The 18,586-nt window shown below is 40.2% G+C and overlaps 1 protein-coding gene across 5 annotated transcripts; it reads left to right on the top strand.

The window, feature by feature from the left end:
* Nucleotides 1-1,954: 1,954 nt before the first annotated feature.
* impdh1b (IMP (inosine 5'-monophosphate) dehydrogenase 1b) lies at nt 1,955-18,503 on the top strand. 5 transcript variants are annotated; one of them, XM_034133360.1, is made up of 16 exons: nt 1,955-2,409; nt 7,268-7,366; nt 7,549-7,626; nt 10,826-10,874; nt 12,377-12,478; nt 12,589-12,663; nt 13,032-13,238; nt 13,334-13,421; nt 13,501-13,700; nt 14,024-14,114; nt 14,247-14,342; nt 14,786-14,929; nt 15,106-15,250; nt 15,332-15,475; nt 15,562-15,645; nt 16,372-18,503. In XM_034133360.1, exons 1-16 carry the CDS (start codon nt 2,192-2,194, stop codon nt 16,391-16,393), a joined length of 1,842 nt encoding a protein of 613 aa, XP_033989251.1. In that variant the 5' UTR covers nt 1,955-2,191; the 3' UTR covers nt 16,394-18,503. The 5 variants fall into 5 exon arrangements, with proteins under 5 accessions (XP_033989251.1, XP_033989252.1, XP_033989255.1 ...); XM_034133364.1 differs by lacking the exon at nt 1,955-2,409 and adding an exon at nt 5,069-5,134; XM_034133362.1 differs by lacking the exon at nt 1,955-2,409 and adding an exon at nt 5,089-5,221.
* Nucleotides 18,504-18,586: the final 83 nt, after the last annotated feature.

Raw genomic sequence — 18,586 nt, 5'->3', positions numbered from 1 at the left:
CTGTAAATAAGGCTGCCATGCACCGTCTTTTGTGTGTTTTGTACCTAATGGTGAATACAGGGAAGCCCATACGTTCACCGAGATAGGTGGCGATGGACCAACTGCACATTTTTGCCCGGGGGTTTTTTGTAGCTCAGGCTGCCCTTTATACTTTCTCTGACTTAAATAGCTCTCACCACAGCCACAGATTACATTATATAACTGATCTCTTCAGGCTTTACATGACGAGTGAACTAATCTTGATGTGTTAGATCAAGTTTGACTTAAATACTGTTATTCTGTCTCCTGCACAGCTCTTCATAGCTACTTCTCTTACTCTCTACATCGCCTACAACAAGCTTTCAGGACATTATACCTGTATTTTAATTCAATACATAATAGAAAGGGGTTTTAGTCACTTAGCTGTAGTTCTAGCTCATTCCTCAAAGAGGCCTCTGCTTTATTAGAGTTTGACGTGAAATTGATTTCAAGTTTACTGTAGTTTTAGATCATCTGACCTGAGGTTTCTGCAGGGGTCATTCACAATTAAGGAGTGCTCCTTTGTTGGCAATGGTTACCCATGTGTTCAATCGCATGACTATCCACACTGTGCACATGACATTTATTATGATACATTTAATTGAATGAGTGGAAGAACCGTGCACCACCTGACGACATGCATATAAGAAATTAGTGTGCTCCCATCCCTTTGAGTTCATGAGACACTAAGCGTTTAATGCCATTGATAATGTGATTTTAAGGTACAACAGTAGCAATTGTGCACCCTCGGAGCAGGAGTTTGTCTATCCGTCCTATGTAGGCTACTTTAGAGTGTCTCCATGTTAGTAAATCCTGATCTGTTATCTGCATTGTGTTGGTGAGGGGTTTCCGTTTAGCATGTGTTAAAGATAGTTCTAAGTGGGGGAAGTGGGGAACCTCAGAGGGCTGGCCTAAGAGGATTTTCCATCTTAACGTCCAACTGTCACAAACAGTCCGTCACCTGGAGGTGATCCCTTTAAGCAGGGTTACAGACACTTCTGTGAATGTGGAGGGGAATCCTTTCCATTAGCTAAACTGTGGACAAGTTGCACAAAAGAAACATGAATTTTGAATAAGTCAATACATTTATTATATATATTCCCTACTGTTTATACATCCCACAAAGGCAGACGTTAACATTCATTACTGATGTTAGAAAGAAACCATTGACATGGGTGCAACAGGGTGGTGCTGAAAGACAAAACATGGGTGTACTCTTTTAAAAACTAAATGCAAAAATTAAGAGTGATTATGTAACACTGACACGTTGGTGCAAGCTTCACTTAGCAGCGTCAAGGTACATGTTGTATTAGCATGTGGGGCTAACCTCGGCCTCTGTGGTGGTTTTTACATAGACTCATTGTAAGCCTCAGTTTCACTCAGCAATGGATTCAGATGGATAAAAATAACCCACCACAGTAATGATCTTGCTGTGAAAATGTGCTGCTCTCTTCGCAGAGCTCATCTCCGCTCCTGTTCATTTTAATTCTGAAATCCTCTTTGTGAAAGTGACGTGGTGCAACCGATAGAAAGCAGGATTAACCCATAGAGAGGGAGCAAGACATAGAGCTTCATGGAGCACTCAGTAGCACTCAACTTGTAGAGAAGCGCTCAGGGCAATGGTGGCTTTATCCTGCGTGTACACACTGTGCAGGGCGCATATACCCTTGCCATTATACCCTCTGCCTTCATGAAAGGAAATCTCCTTCAAGATTTCGAAGACATCAGCCTCTCCACAACAACGCTCTGCTGCTGGCATCATTTCCACGGTGACACCCTCTCAGTGGGAGAATCTCCTAGGTGACGCCCTCTACTGACACGCCTAGAGGTGGCTGGTGTCTTTTTGTAGGCAGGTGCATCCTGAGCAGGGGCAGACGGAGGAGCCTGACTGGTCTTTTTTCCGTTTTGCTCTGTGTGGGAACACCTGTTAAGCTCCATATCTGTTCTTGAAAGTAAATAGAGCAAACACTAGAATTCAGATAAGGATATTTAGAAACAAAGTGGGCATTTTCCTAATTGTACCTGCTTCTTTTGAGCCAAACTAAGAAGTTCATATGAATTCAAACTGTTTTGACACAGATGTCACCTTCAGCTGTTGGATCTTTTTACTGAAATTCTGTTGAAGAGCAAGCAAACGGTGGCACTGGATTCAGAGACTGACCTTGGAGGGACGATGGAGGGGTATGGTCATGAGCACTTTGGTGCAGATGCAGCGAGGGAGAGCCAGAAGGATTATCAGAGAATTGTTGGAGAAACTCAGCCCCCATGTGCCGACGTTTCACCCCGGGGATGTGAAGTCTTTGTCCGGCAAACCTCACATGGACATGGGCATGAAACTGCAGCCCAGAGATACAGTGCCACACGCATCCAGGCAGGACTAGGCCCAGAGAGGTGAGTCTCTGAGAAGGTTTATGTGGCTTGAGCTCCCTTTGGGTGCATCTAAAACAATTTAAAAGGTTTAAATATACCTGTTTGTTTTATTATAAACACAGTTTTGATTGCAAATGTGCCTGCTGCAGGATTCATTTATTGCCAGGAAGAGTAGGAGCTCGTAAACACATTTATAAAAGGTCCAACTCTTTTTAGATTTTACAGCTAAAAGGATTAGTCTTGATTTTATGAAAATGTAAGTGCAAAAGCAAAACTTTAAATGAAAAAAAAGTGCTAAAGTAATAACAGCCCTCATTACAAAATGTGAAATAAAAAGACAATGATCGTTTAGCTTTTGTGATTCACTTTCACTGGCTGTGCCTTCATAATGCTGCACATGTAAATGACTGGCATGCCATCGGGTCAGTTTACATGTCCACACACTCTTGCATTTAGATCAGTTTGCAAATGCCCTTGAAGTTAAACTCCTTGTTTATGATGACACTCATTTTGTTGTTGTTTGTAGGCCTTAATACTTCTTTCTAATAAGCAAATGCTAAACAGAAAGAAATGTCGTCCGGTGCTATTTTTAACTGCCCTTTGTGACAATTCTGTGATGCAACAAAAAGACAGGAGTGGGCAGCATGCTGCAGAGAGGATAGCAAAGACTGAATCAACTGCTCGGAATAGCTACAGTGCATAAAAGGAACCACTGACCCATATCTGCAATGACCCACATTTAATTTGAAACAACATAGAGTGGGAAACAGATCCCCTGAGTCACCTTGCCAGACAAATCCAACAACCTTAACACAACAAGAGAACTGTGCAGCATATTAGGTTACAGGAAAGACCACGTGGTCCTCTATTGCATTCAATAATTGAAATGTAATCATTGAAACTTCCCTTCAAGAAATAATCATTAAACAAGAAAAGCCAGTAGTACAAGAGTTACGTAATGGGCTGTTTCAGTGAAGCGAGCCCTAACAAATCACAGAGGTGATAACAAGTTATTTGCTTTCATATTTGGCAGCTGTTCCACATAAAGCTTTATTAATAATGAAACATTTTACTCTGCTCCGTGAAGCTGCAGCAGAGGTGATACAAAGATACCGAGAGCCATATCTTTAGTTGTGAGAAAGTAATCATGATTTTCTGTCAGCGGCTCATCCCAACCATTTATGTGGCTGACAAATGGATGACAACCTGCATGCTGGCATTCAGTCGAGCAATGAGCAGTAGCTGGAAAGAGACAATGTTTTATTGTCTTTGTCAGAAAGATAAATGACTGTCCAACACTTATCTCATGTAGAGCATAATGGGGATTGCAGCTTTTGGATGTATTCTTAAAAGACTACTGCTCATAAATCCAACTCTACTCATTAGATATCACATGACCTGATGAAAGGAGCTCTGTGACCCAATGTGCCCTTTTTGGTAGTGGTTGAACTAGTTTTATTTCCTTAACTAATGCAGTACTTTGAAATGAAAGCACATACACTTCTAGGGATTCACAATTTATGACGCAGTTCATTTTTATAACCATCAAAAAGATGGTTATAAAAATGAACTGCGTCAAAAAGAGACAGTCATTTTGATTTATTTCAAGACATTTTGTTCCTCGTGCGGCTTCTCTGCACACCTCCTGCAATTATTATCATGTGAATCAAATGTGATCGATGCTGGCTTGTCAGTACACTTAATCAAATTAAGATGATCTACATGTGACTAGAAATCCGACAGCGCTGCTTAAGTTCACGTGACATTTCTCTAAATCAAGGGAAATGAAGGCATGAAAGGTGTAATGACAGTAAGAAAACCAATGCACACATATCCATTTCACTTTATCTGTGATAGTTGCTTAGCCACATGATTTCCTATTGAAACGTTTTTACAAGTTTCACATTACCATTTACTCACACTAATGTTTCACTGAATATTTATCGATTGAACTAAGTACAATTACTCAAGTACTGTACTTAACTACAATTTTGAGGTACTTGTACTTTACTTGAGTATTTAATTTGTTTTGCTGCTTTGTACTTCTCCCCCACTACAATTCAGAGGTAAATAATATACTTTTACTCGACTACATTTATTAAATATCTTTAGTTACTTTGCAGATTTGGATTAATGATTTGAATTATATTCAACCCTTAAATCATACTTTAGTTACACATGGAGTAACATTCATGAGCTTTAAGTCATTAAAACTAGCTGCACCTTTACCAGCTTTGATAAACACATTTATGCATAAATAATTATAATCAAATCATATAATATACATATTATTATAAAATTGCTTGATTTGCATAATGAGTACTTTTACTTGTGGTACTTTGAATATATTTTGATGTTAATGCTTTTGTACTTTTACTTGAGTAACATTTGGAATATAGGACTTCTACTCGTAACAGAGTATTCCTACACGCTGGTACTTCCACTTAAGTACAACATCTAAGTACTTCTCCCACCTCTGGATTTAACCGCATATACTCCAACAACATGTTCTGGTTTCCAATTGCCCTTAGATTTAAATTCAATGAACTTTTCTCTGATGAACCGGTCAGCCAGCATTCATCAGCAACACTTCCACGTGGTTAACTGTGGCTTCATACTGTTGGGGCTGATTTCACAGCAGGAACATGCAGAGGGTTAAACCCGCCTCTGAGCGAGGAGGAGAGGGGATGTGACGCTGCTGCTGCTAGTACATAACAGCAACACGCACTGTCTGCAGCGACAGCAGGCAAGCACTTCTCACTCACTTTACTGCCAACCACTACTTTTACATCTTGGAGCCACGAAGTTTTTTTCATCGAGGTTGTCTTTCGAGGTAGAAGGAATTATTGTCTCTTATCATCGCTTCCCCGCCCCCCCCCCCCCCCTTGTAGATTCACAGCTGGAAAGTTGCTTCCTTTTGGTCAACGTGGGCATCTGCTCCAAAAAGGTTAGCTAGCTAAACGTATTCGGGTTATAAAAGATGTTTGAATTTACGCTAGCTACGATGCTACACGGTGTATACCACTTGTTTATATACTTACGGGTAGACAACCTTGCTTTAACGTCTTAAGGAAGCGTTTTTCGTTGGCAAACTAAAAATAACCAAGCTGCTAATGCTAAATGCTAACGGTGCTCCCACATGTCTGCAGTCTGCACTGAGCTCATGTTTGGTCTGTGGACTGCATGTATCTCAGGATTATTAACACCTGCAGCAGCTGGGACCCTTATAGTAGCACTAATTGGGGATTTTATATAACTGCCATACTACATTTAAAATTATTCTAAATTGTAACGTTGTCGTGTAAGTTATGAATACATTAGTAACGGGTTATATGAGGTGAACTGGGTGTCGTTTGTGTTTGTGAAGATATAATATTTGTGTCAAATATCGACTTTTTATTTGTCATGTACATCACAGCATGTGCCAGCTAGTTGTTTGTAGTGACTGCTCATCCAATCCTCAGGCTAACGGTTAGCTAACATCACAGGCATTGTTACCCAGGGCTTAAAGTGTTAACTAGCTATTTTTGCGGTGACCATGCAAACATGTAATTATTGAATGCGATGATTTAAGAGCGTGTAACTTTTAACGGTGTATTTTCTTGTTAATTTACGCTAAATACTCTACATCGCACGTGCTTCGTATTTCGAAAATGTTAAATATAGGCTTATCATCATGCACACATTCTGGTGGCATGACACCAGACCTGCGCATGAACGCATCACCAAACTACCTTCAGAAATCCGCAAAAAAGGCTTTCTACGTAGTTTAACAAATATTTGTCGCATTGATATATGTTAAGATTCTCAAGTACATAACAATAGCCACCCTTCAATTCGGCATGTACTGAACTCTCAAAATCTCAACCTTTACTGTTGGTGTACTGATTCCCAGATTATTCCTATTTACATTTAGGCAGAGGTGGAAGGAGTAAAAGTCCTACATTCTAAATTGTACTTCAGTAAAAGTTAAACCGTATTTGTAACAAAATATACTTCAAGTACTCATTATGCAGGATGGCCCATTTAAGCACCAATTATTTTATAAAAAATATTGATTAATTTATGTGTTCATCACTTTAATGTTGCAGTTGGTAAAAGTAGGGTTTATTTTAATGACTTTATATACTACTGTGTAGCCCAACCTATAATAATTATATGCTAATGTATTAGCTAATTTATATATATTTTTAATAATCTAAATCTGAAAAGTACCTAGTAACTAAATCTGTAAAATAAATGGGAGTAAAATAAAAAGTAAAACATTTGCCTACAAAATGTAGTCGAGTAAAAGTATAAAGTAGCATATTGTGAAAATACTCAAGGAAAGTACAAGTACCTGTTTTTACTTAAGGACATTACTTGAGTAAATGTACTTCCACCACTGCATTTAGGTTTGCTTGATCGTACTTTGTGAGTTACAAGAAATGTAACCAACTCTAAAAACGACATTTATGGATGCTTAGGTGCTGCTTCGTGGATATGTCAGTTTACTAAATGGTTAACCACCAGGGCTCCTGAGGTGACAGATGTGGGATCCTAGCATGGATATTGTACAGGGATCAGCAGTAGGAAGGGTGTTGCTTCTCCGTTTTACTGTATAAACATCAAAGACCGGTTTGAAGTATTTGTTTACTAGGGCCGTGCATTGCAAGCAGCTGTTTGCTAGCTACTGATAACGTGATGTAGGTCACTACAAGGACAAAACTTGATGTTGCTATGGTGATGTCTTCCTGCCAGAAGGTCACCAAAGCTCTGTCTGCAAAGTGGATGTATTGTTTTCTTGCAGAGCATCCTTTTTCTAACTTAAGTTACACATCTGTATCCGACTCTTGGGTTTCACAGTTGATTGAATGTGCCTCTCTTTTTCATTTGTCAGCATGGCGGATTACTTAATCAGCGGTGGGACTGGCTACGTCCCTGAAGATGGACTCTCAGCACAGCAGCTCTTCTCGGTTGGAGATGGCCTTACATACAAGTACGTTTCCCTCACATTCTTTGCAATGCAAACTTTAATTTGATTTTCCGAAAAAATCTAAGTACAATTATTTAATTATTTCAAAGTAAGGTCTCCTTATTTTCAAACCTCACCTACGCGCAGTGGTGGGTGAAGTGTGCGCAGCAGTGCTTTGTAATGGCCAACACATTTTGAACCAGCAGATCTGACCAACAGTGCGTTGTCTCCGATGGTCATACGGCTGAAGAGCTATGCTCTAAAGGAGATGGGTTGACTTACAAGTGAGTAGAACAGTCATCTTCAAACTGTTTTGAAACTGTGCTGTTACAAATCCTTCTACAAAAAGTAAATTCATAAAGGGGAAGCAAATGACAGTCCTTCTAAAGCACCTTTACTTTGATTTACATCAAACGTGTCAAAAATTTAATCTGGCGTCATAATAGTGCATGAATGCAGAATGTAAATGGAGGGCTTGTTGCAATGATAAACCTGATCTTGGTCATGGGGATCAAATTTGCTTCCAGTGGACATGATTGCATTATTTACTTCAACTAACCATCAAAGTGCATGACCTATCCTGTGAATGCAACATGCATGACAGAACAGCTCATGCACTTTCTTACACACACTTTGCTTTGATTGAGTTACTAATTTCTCATTTCTTACTTAACCTCACTCAGCTCTTGTATGCATTCTGGTGACAAATAGGAATAATCTATCTTTTTGAACTCATAATGTGGTTTGACTGACATGATTTTCTTCATTAATCCTTCTTATCACCCTTTCATTTTCTCCATCACAAATAACAAGAAGCAAAGCATTGTGCAGCTGAATTGTAGTGGTTGTTGGACACTAAGAAGCATGCCTTTTTTCTTCTTAAACTGTCTCCTGAATCCCACCTCACTGTTCTTTACCTCTATAACCACTACAATCAATGCTTAAGATGCCCTCTCAGCGTTCCCTGAAAATGACTTAATTTAATTCTCAATATGAAATATATGGTATATAATTCTCCATACTGCATTATCGTCTGCACAACAAAACTCGATTTTGATTTAAGCAATTCAAGCTCAGTGGGGAGGTTTAATTAGCAAAAGATCCACCAATGATTTGCTCTGATCACGCTGCTGTTGCTTTTCAGAAGCTAATTGAATAGAAAACGTATTGGCGTTTGAGTGTGTCCGCGTGTGATTCTTTCCACACTGTAATGAAGTGCATCACGACCAAAGCAAGGTTTGCGCACATGATGGCTGGAATTGACATCATGTGAATGCAGGAGGAATTGGGGGATGGTGCTCGAATAAATTCTACTGCTTAAAACTTCTGACTACTTTTCCTGTTTATCTTAACTCCCCGTTGACTTGATCAACATTTAAATCCTATCACAGGTACTGTATCTAAGAAAACGATTAAGCAGGTTATTACTATTAAATCTTTTTAGTTTCTCTTTTGTTTGTTATTTTAGTTGAGGGAAAAGGAAGCAAGCCACCCAGAGAAAGTTAAACACAGGAAGGCAGCTTTGTATGAGAAACTGCTTCCTGTTGCATTGTGACATTCAACTAGGTGCAGAAATCATGTCCTGGGTGTGATTGTTAACATCTTTTTAATCAAAGGTACTTCTGAACTTTTGTAGTTCTGTCAATACTCCTAAAATAACCCTAAAAAGCGACAGTGCAGTTTTTAGCTCAACTTTTTGTAAATAAGTGTAGTGAACACATTTGGACACTGTTAAATGTGTTTACTTAAGATCTGTATATCTAAAATGTGCCTCTTTTGAAACTCTCACACAAGCCTCAGGCTGTCGGTTAAACATTGGGTCTTTCACACAAGTCTAAACAAACCATATAATTAAAACCATACACTCTATGCTACACATCTACATACTGTGCATTCTATCCGTTGGCTCAAAGTTTGTCCAGAGCTTACTCTAATCACGTACTGTATCCTTTATTGACCCATAAACTCTGTCTCACTTTTTTTAAAGCCTTATTGTTAAGTAAGGCAAACCCCACCCTATGCCTATTAAATAATTATTCTATATCAACCACAATTGTGTGATTACCTGACAGGTAGGGCTGTCCTAAGATAAGAGCACATATTTCTTACTGTTGTCTTCCTTCTGTCAGCTACTGTATTCCTGCTGCTAACTGTTGGCAACAATAGTCAACTGAAACCTTGTGAAAGCGATGAGAGGCAGACATGCAGATGCTCATTGGGATTCACCCAATGAGTAACATCTCTTAGCATGAGCATGCCAAGCTCACAGCTGTTTTTCATATAATAAAAAAAAAAAGTTTGAGGTTTATTGCTTGTTATGCCAGTGCAAAGACAGGAAAACGTTACAATTAGGAATGTTTCAGGTATGGCTTCTGGTTGTACTTTGAAACACTACCGATTAGCATCACACATTTGTCTACATTCAAATAAAAACCATAATAAGGCATCACCAAGCCAGTGATGTCTTTAGAATTCAAATGAATGAGCTCTGGTGGAGTGCTGGTCCTGAGTCAGTAGGTGCAGCTGAGGTTTGTGGCTGCTGCTAAACACTAGCAGATGTGTGCTAGACTTCCTGGTCGTCTCAATGTTGATGATTTGGTCTCTAAAGTGAGGGGGAACAAACACTCAGGACTCCTCCCTTCTAGCGACGCAACTTGTGTGACTATTTTAGACTTTACTTCCAACCACACTTGAGGCACTAGAGAACTGATACAGTCCTCTTCTTTCCTTTGATCTGTCATCTATATCCTGTTTTGTCCACCTGCAATGCTCACCATCTACCTGTTTCACATACCCCCACTCTGTAGTTTCCCTCAACACCCTTCACGTGGCACACACAGCCCCCCTTATTCCTCCGTCTTGCCACGTGTTCCCTGCCCTGTTTTCACACCAATCTGCAAAACCCACAAAATGCGTACAGACTCTGGTTGGAAAACAAACTCACCATTCCTGTGTTTAGCTCCTGCACCCCCACTCATCCCAACCTCCCCCCTCATTTTGTTTATACAGTCTAAGAGCTGAGCGAGAGCAACTGTAGCTTTTCACCAAGTACAGGACGCAATCAGTGTCTATACTGAGCCACTGAGCAATACTCTGAGAACCATGAGGAGACATGAAAGACTGCCCAACAATATGTTCTGGCTTACTAGTTGAAATTGGTATAAAAAAGCAAATTAGTGGAAAGAGATCAGGAAAGGACAAACTACATATGTCTAACGAGTAAAGTTATGTGATCTAAATCAGTAATGTGGTTCAAACCTTCTTTAAAACACAATCTTGTTCAATAGTTCTCACTCAACTTTTTTAATTAACCCTGTGAGCTGGAAAACAATTAATTTCTCTGTTTTTATAGGAGATATTTAGCAGAATATATTACATTGTTCATGTTTGATTAAGCATGAAAGGCTCCTTGGCTGTTTGTATTTGAATGGATGCTCATATTCTCACAGAGATGCTAAGTGACATTTTGTTTATGTCTTTCAGTGACTTCCTGATATTACCTGGCTTCATTGACTTTACCTCGGACGAAGTGGTAAGTACACATGTGTGTGAATGACATAATGGAGAGCACAAAAGGGCACATACGGTTGGTGGTTTTGGCAGAAGATTGTTGCAAGTATCTGCCACATTGAGTAAGAACTCTCCGGGTTATTTCGAAGGACAAGCTAATGATTTCTTCAGTTTTCTTCCACTCCACTCGTGATGATGTGGCAGCCGACAGAGCCTTCTTGGCAGAACCACTTCCTTAACCATCTGCCTTTATTACAGAGCCTTTTTATAAAAACAAACCTCTTTACTCCAGACCTCAACTATAATGGCAGCTCTTTCAATAATACTCTTGTTTTTCTCCCCCTTTTTTATTTTTTTAAACCGCTGCATCATCCCTCCTCTCCCTTCTGCCCGGCTATTTTTGCCCGATGTGGTCACCCAGCGGCTGCTCCCTCACCCTGGTGTTTACATTTGTGTCTGCTCGGCTGCTCATCCACCTCTCTCCGCATATGACGGGAGAGTTAATCTCTGAGCTTTAGATGAAATCCCTCTCTTCACTTCTCAGTGGATTTTAATTTAATTGATATCTGTGTATTTCCTTCAGAGTTACAGAAAGTCTGGTTGCTGTGTGAGATGCTTGTCAGCCTTGCCGTGTTGTCAAGGTCTGGTCGTCTCAACAGAGTCTTTGTCTTGCCCTAGTTTTTCCACTGGATAGTGAGTCTATCCAAGCTTGAATAACAAATGATTCCACATTTGGCTGCCACTTTGAACGGAGCAGTCAATGTTCCCACAACGACTCAGTAGACCGTGTCGCAATTTATAATATAATATGTAGCTTTTGTGCACCGTGTAAGGTGTTGGAAACATGAAGAAGGGCCACATGTGCCTGTTGCTGTTCCTCCTGGATCATGATGTTCTAAAGATGTTTTCCTAACTCTCGGTTGAATTTAGCAGGTTGGTGCACTCGTTAATGGACATGTGGTGTTAGGTAATTCCTCTGCCGTGTCCATGAACCCCTGAAAAAAGCCTCCCTAGTTTATGTCGGCCACAGATAAGGACGAAAAGCTTGGACACCACAGAAGTCATTCCCATGTGCAAGGAATTCTTTTCACACAGTTGAAGATAGCAAAAACCGGTGTTGGCTGTTGTGGGAGTCTGTAAGATGTTGATGTTAAATGTGACTGAGATACAAGAGTGGCTCATTTTTCCACGCTTAGCCAGGTTTCTGTCTCTGAGAGGAAGGACTGTGTTTTCTATGACCCACACAATTGATTTAGCTCACAACCTAATGAGACACTAAAGCTTACATTCTGTACGCTCTAACTTGCATATTGTTTTAAAGTTTGCTTGAATTGGCCTTACTTGCATCCATGACCTTAACTGTCACCCAAAACAGAGTTATGTATAACCACCTCAAGACACAATTGTACATGATATTGAGTCTGTGAGTAAAGTCTGCCCCCTGGTGGTTAACATGCCAAACATGACCAAAAACTCCTTGCTAAGACAATAAAATGCATGTTCTCTCTGTTTTTTGTCTCTCAGGACCTGACATCAGCGCTGACCAGGAAGATCACATTAAAGACTCCTCTCATCTCCTCCCCCATGGACACTGTTACAGAGTCAGCTATGGCTATCGCTATGGCGGTAAGAGACTGCTTGTCCCACATCAGCTAAAATATTTAGCCCAGATTTAAATGTATTGCTTTATTTTATTCAGAAATTAATTCAAATATATATTTGCATTTATTTTGTAGCTAATGGGAGGCATTGGCATGATTCACCATAACTGCACACCAGAATTCCAAGCCAATGAGGTCCGCAAGGTCAAGGTAAACTATGATTATCCTTCATGTCAAAATGATTTTTTCTTAAATATTATTTGTAGTTTATGTTGTATAATATATTTTCTTGTCGTCATCACCATTTGGTACTAATTCAAATATGTATACTGACTAAATTAAGTAAAAGTACTTTAATAAAACCTTTTTTTTTTTTACTTTCATATGAACCATTCCTCTGACCATTCTTGTTTTCTTGTACTGTCCCTGTATAGGTTATGGTAATTGTTTGTCTTTGTTTTGCTACTTTTGTTTTCTTTTTAGTTTGTATTGTGTGTGTGGTGTTTTGCGCTGCTTTGCACAATGTAAGGGAAAATAATATGGATTATAATTCTGTTTATTCTCTCTTGGTTTTCCAGAGGTTTGAACAGGGTTTTATCACAGACCCAGTGGTGATGAGTCCGCGCCACACAGTGGGGGATGTGTTTGAGGCCAAAGTTAGACATGGCTTCTCTGGTATTCCTGTTACAGAGACGGGCAAAATGGGCAGCAAACTGGTGGGCATCGTCACCTCCCGAGATATCGACTTCCTCTCTGAGAAAGACCACGGCAAGTCTCTGGAAGAGGTGTGTATTCAATAAAATAACAAACCAACTTATGTACATCCATACGTTTAAAAAGGTTTCACTTTATTGATTGTTTCTTATCAAACATTCCCAAGGCCATGACAAAGAGGGATGAGTTGACAGTGGCCCCAGCCGGTGTTACTCTGAAGGAGGCCAATGATATCCTGCAGCGCAGTAAAAAAGGTGAATAAAAGTGCATGTGTGTGCGACGGCAGCTTTTCACTATCATGACATTTAATAACCTAATTTTCTTTGTTACCAGGCAAGCTTCCCATCGTAAATAACAATGACGAGCTGGTGGCCATTATTGCCAGGACAGATCTGAAGAAGAACAGAGACTACCCGCTGGCCTCCAAAGACCCACGCAAACAGCTGCTGTGTGGAGCCGCCATCGGCACCAGGGAGGACGACAAGTACAGACTGGACCTGTTGGTGCAGGCCGGAGTGGATGTGGTTGTTCTGGTGGGTGTTTTAATGGTTGAAATGTGGTTAATGTATTTCCTACTACTAGGTATTTGTGTGTAAGAAGGCTTCGAGCAATGTTAGATTATTGTTTGAGCAGATGTTGCATAACAATACCTGTTTTTGATCAACTGATTCACTCATGTATAGGTATTATCAATATTTACAGTAAGTATAAGCAACATTTTGTCTGTCTGGGAATTATGCATCTACAGTGATATCCACACTGTATGCATTCCTTAGCCTGTCTTATCTGTGTGAGACATTTGAATAATCTAATCTAACGTCCTTGTGTTTAAACCATGAATGTTTTGCTTCTCCAGGACTCTTCACAAGGCAACTCTGTGTATCAAATCAACATGATAAGTTATATTAAACAGAAGCATCCAGAATTGCAAGTAGTGGGAGGAAATGGTGAGTTTGTGTCTTTATTGCTCCTATACAGACATTATTTTATTCAGAAGACTCTGATTTGTACACATAGAACTCACTGAATTGCTGAGCTTCTTGGTGCACATTTACTGACAATTTTTCTTTCTTCTTCAGTGGTTACAGCAGCCCAGGCCAAGAATTTGATCGATGCTGGTGTCGATGCTCTGAGAGTCGGCATGGGCTGCGGCTCCATCTGCATCACACAGGAAGGTCAGCGGCCCTTGTTCTTTATTTAAAATGAACTGTTATTGTATGAACTAAAGAAGAAGAATTGAGATAAGGAATCGCATATTTCAAAATGTAGAAAATGAATCCTTGCTGTACCGTTTATTAATCTGGCTATGAGCTGCAGTGAGGAGAAAAGGCTATCTGTTGCTAACAGTAAAGAATATCTTCCTAGTTGTCATGGTGATCTAGCAAGGCCCCATTCTGGGTTGCCATGGGGACAGGCCTCTCCTGCTCAAACTGGGTCACGTTCACCAACAAGAATAGAAAATACGTGCTTCACCTGAAATAACTCTTAGTCACCAGTTACATTGCTTTAACTGCTACATTTAATTTTAGATTCTGATCTCTTTTCCCCAAAAATGTGCTTGTTTTTTTCCTGATCTGTTGCCATGGCACTCATATCAAATCTGTTCCCTACCTTCTAGTCATGGCGTGCGGGCGGCCTCAGGGGACCTCGGTGTACAAGGTGGCAGAGTACGCCAGGCGGTTCGGGGTGCCAGTCATCGCTGACGGGGGTATTCAGACTGTGGGCCATGTGGTGAAGGCTCTGTCTCTCGGAGCGTCCACTGGTGAGACCTGAACCATTTTGACATGGAGTGTTGTAACCGTGTGGGATAAAAAGGCCTCATCTATTCGTGTTGATCTTTGAAACATCCAGTCTTCATAGCAACGAAGTGGTTTATCACTGCAGCAATGATTAGGTTGTGTAATCAGACCGATAATTCTCTCCTGTCTCCCACTCCAGTGATGATGGGCTCGTTGCTAGCGGCGACTACTGAGGCTCCAGGGGAGTACTTCTTCTCTGACGGTGTGCGGCTGAAAAAGTACCGTGGCATGGGCTCCCTGGACGCTATGGAGAAGAGCACCAGCAGCCAGAAACGCTATTTTAGGTATGTGGAGGCTAAAAGTAGTGAAAGCTTTTCCCATGCTGTGGTGACAATGGAGGAATATTGATTGATGTGCTTCCACAGTGAGGGTGACAATGTGAAGGTGGCCCAGGGGGTGTCAGGGTCGGTCCAAGACAAGGGCTCCATCCACAAGTTTGTACCCTACCTGATAGCTGGGATCCAGCACGGCTGCCAGGACATCGGGGCAAAGAGTCTTTCTGTTCTCCGGTGAGTAGCTAGCTGGAATTTCTGCTTATAATATGGAAGCTTTAACATGTTTTTGTCCATGGTGTCTTACTATCTTTCTTTCTCAGTTCCATGATGTACTCTGGGGAGCTGAAGTTCGAAAAAAGGACCATGTCTGCACAGGTGGAGGGAGGAGTTCATGGACTCCACTCGTAAGTACAAAACACACAATAACATGATTTTCTGTGTTAAATCGTACACTAGTAGACCTAGGTTAAGTACATCTGTTTTGTTTCACTGGCGGGATCATGCAAAAATAAATCTTACATTTTAAGGTTATTATCATTAACGTTATTATTATCATCTGCATTATTCAATTGTTGTTCCCCGTTACAAATAAAGCAAAAACGAATTGTAGAAGCTGTTGCTACTATGAAGGCAGATGTAATCTGTCCAAGAAGCAGGAATGGGAGCTCTAAACTGTGATTCCCTTGTCATCTCTCATAGATTATTTCTTTATTACATTGCTAAGAAACCGCTTGCCTACAAAATGACTCAACTGTCTGTAAGGTGTTGTGCTGCAAAAAGAAAATATAGCCCCCCTGAGTTACAAGAAAACATGGGGCAATGCAACAGGGAGTGTTGGCATTTTCAATTCCATTGCTATTAACTTTACTAGCAGCAAACTTGATTTAAAAGCACAAAAGCAAGCTTCTCTTTTGTTACACCAAATCTTGCTTTGTGTCCCCAGACTTTGTTTTCACACGTCCATTACTTTTGTGCAAATGCAGATTTAGCAGTTTTATGCCGAAAGCATTCAGAAAACATGTTAAACTAGGTTGCTGAATAAACGCAGTTAGTGGACATGTAGCGGAAATACTTAACATTTATAATCAAGCAAGCGCTAACTTCTCCACGATTTTTCTCTGCCTCTACAGTTACGAGAAGCGGCTTTACTGAGCGGGGGGATGGAATGCAGATCATCGGGGCACCTGACACAACCAATCTAACAGTGACCAAATGTTAAATTGCCACTTCTGTTCAAATACGCACCTCCCACTACACCCTCTCTGCCCTCTCCTCCGTACTATCCACCGTTACTCTCTCTTGAGTCCAACAAGCTGTTTTTGGGAGGAAAGAGGCACAGTAGCAAAATGAGAACCTTCAAACTGAAACCCGACTTTCCGAACACCTGGGATTTTGCACTCAAGAAGTGGCACATCGGAGTTTTTGGGAATCACGTACACACCTGTATCTTGAGTATGTGGCTGATCCCATTTTAGCGTGTTTTGTGTCTTCATGGCGGTGAGAGAAGGAACTGCGTGTGGGTTTGGTGGATTAAGGTGCGTGTCTGACTGCGTCATAGTTTAAAATGTGTCTTGGGACAAAGAAAGTGAAGGTGCACTGCGTTTATTTGTCCTATTATTATTATTATTATTATTATTATTATTATTATTATTATTATTGAGTCTACAACAGCCATTTTGCAAATCACATCAGCATCTTATCTGGCTTTTTTGGGATCCACGCTTCCCAGCACGCTCCTCCCTCTGAAGCCTCACATCATAGCTCTTAGCACACAAGTACATGCGGAAAAACAAGGCAAAACACTTTCTATGTGTAGTGTCAGTGCATCATGGCAATCTTAATTCTTTTTTTGTGCATTTTTAAGTCATTAAATGTAAAAGCTACTTAACGTACAGTAGCTGCTTTTGATTCATTGCATATTGTTTACTTCCTGTTTTGTGGATCCCGAGGTACGAGCCATAAGCTGCGCAGATTATCCTGTTGACTTTATCCTCCATTGTCCCCTACAATCAAAAGCCAAAACCCAGACCCACAGTCTGGACATTAATTTCCCCCTCAACAACCTCTTGACTAATAATCAGTGTCCCATCTCCATGCACATTGCTCATATGTTGAGCATGGAAGGGACCAAAAGGCTAAAGATCAGGTATGTTTGAAAGAACCTAAAACGTATAAATCAATCAAAAATTGTTCATATACTCTAATTTGAATACTTTTAGATTAAAGAAGCTTTATATTAAACCTGTATAGTCTTGGGGGGCTTTGAATTGAGCATGAAATGTTTTTGATATGCATGTTTGTTTTTTCACTAAGCCAAACATGGCTGTATTTATATTCTGCTTTATTGTAATGACATACATACTGCCAAGTGTCTTTACACTTCCTTTGACACTTTCCTTTTGTAAATTCAAAACCAAAATTGGCACGAGAAGTCGCTCGTTACCTTGTCAGTTGTTCATTCCTCAGTTCTCACAATGTGGCATACGTTCTCAGTGGCAGGGTTACTTTGTTTCTGATGTATTTTTTTTTCTTTTTACCGGAGATATACCTTGAAACAGGGATGGATACAGGCTGCACGACAGCTCAGTGAAAAAGCTTAATGCTACCCTTCCTCTTGCCTCTTTTTCTTACTTTGAAACAGCATTGCTTCGTTTGTTCTCATTCAGCTTATGTAGGCGTAGGCTTTTCTAACATTCCCATTCTGGATGTCCTTTTGGCCAGATGTTTTTTTTTTTTTAAATAAAATGTCCCATATTGTAGGAGCTGATGTGCTTTCTTTAACATACTAATGTACCTTACCCTGCACAGGGTCCCCTTGACTAACAAAAGCCTTGCAATTTGCCTAAATTGCAAACACATTGTACAATTTAAATATATGGAGAAACATATACCTATATCCAGTTGGAAATGACTGCTGCTTGTTTTCAGTTTCCCCATCTAAAGAGATAGTTCAGGTTTTTTAAATGTCATGTTTGTACTGAGTCCTGTGAGTCCATCTAAAAAGTACTTTTTTTGTAGTGTTGCACTTTTGTATGATTTCAGCTTCAATATATTGCAAAGAAGCTACAGGAGCTTCTGCAACCAACAACCAAAACAATAAGTAATACTTTTTAGATGGATGGAAAATACTCAAAATGCAACAAATCCATAATGGGTTCCTGAGGAATATCACTTTGGAACATGTTTACAGTATAACACACAAAAGAAAGTTGCTGTTGCTTTCAATATGATACAAAAATAATAAATAAACAAACTGTGTATGGATTATTGTCTTATTCAGGGATGCAAACTTGTCACCTTTCGGCGAAATTCGCCGTTTTGATTCCAAAATAGGTCGTTTGTGTG

Source organism: Trematomus bernacchii, unplaced genomic scaffold (assembly GCF_902827165.1).
Source record: "Trematomus bernacchii unplaced genomic scaffold, fTreBer1.1, whole genome shotgun sequence".
NCBI lineage: Eukaryota > Metazoa > Chordata > Actinopteri > Perciformes > Nototheniidae > Trematomus > Trematomus bernacchii.
Note: the sequence above shows the minus strand (reverse complement) of the source record. Positions and strands in the feature narration are given on the sequence as shown.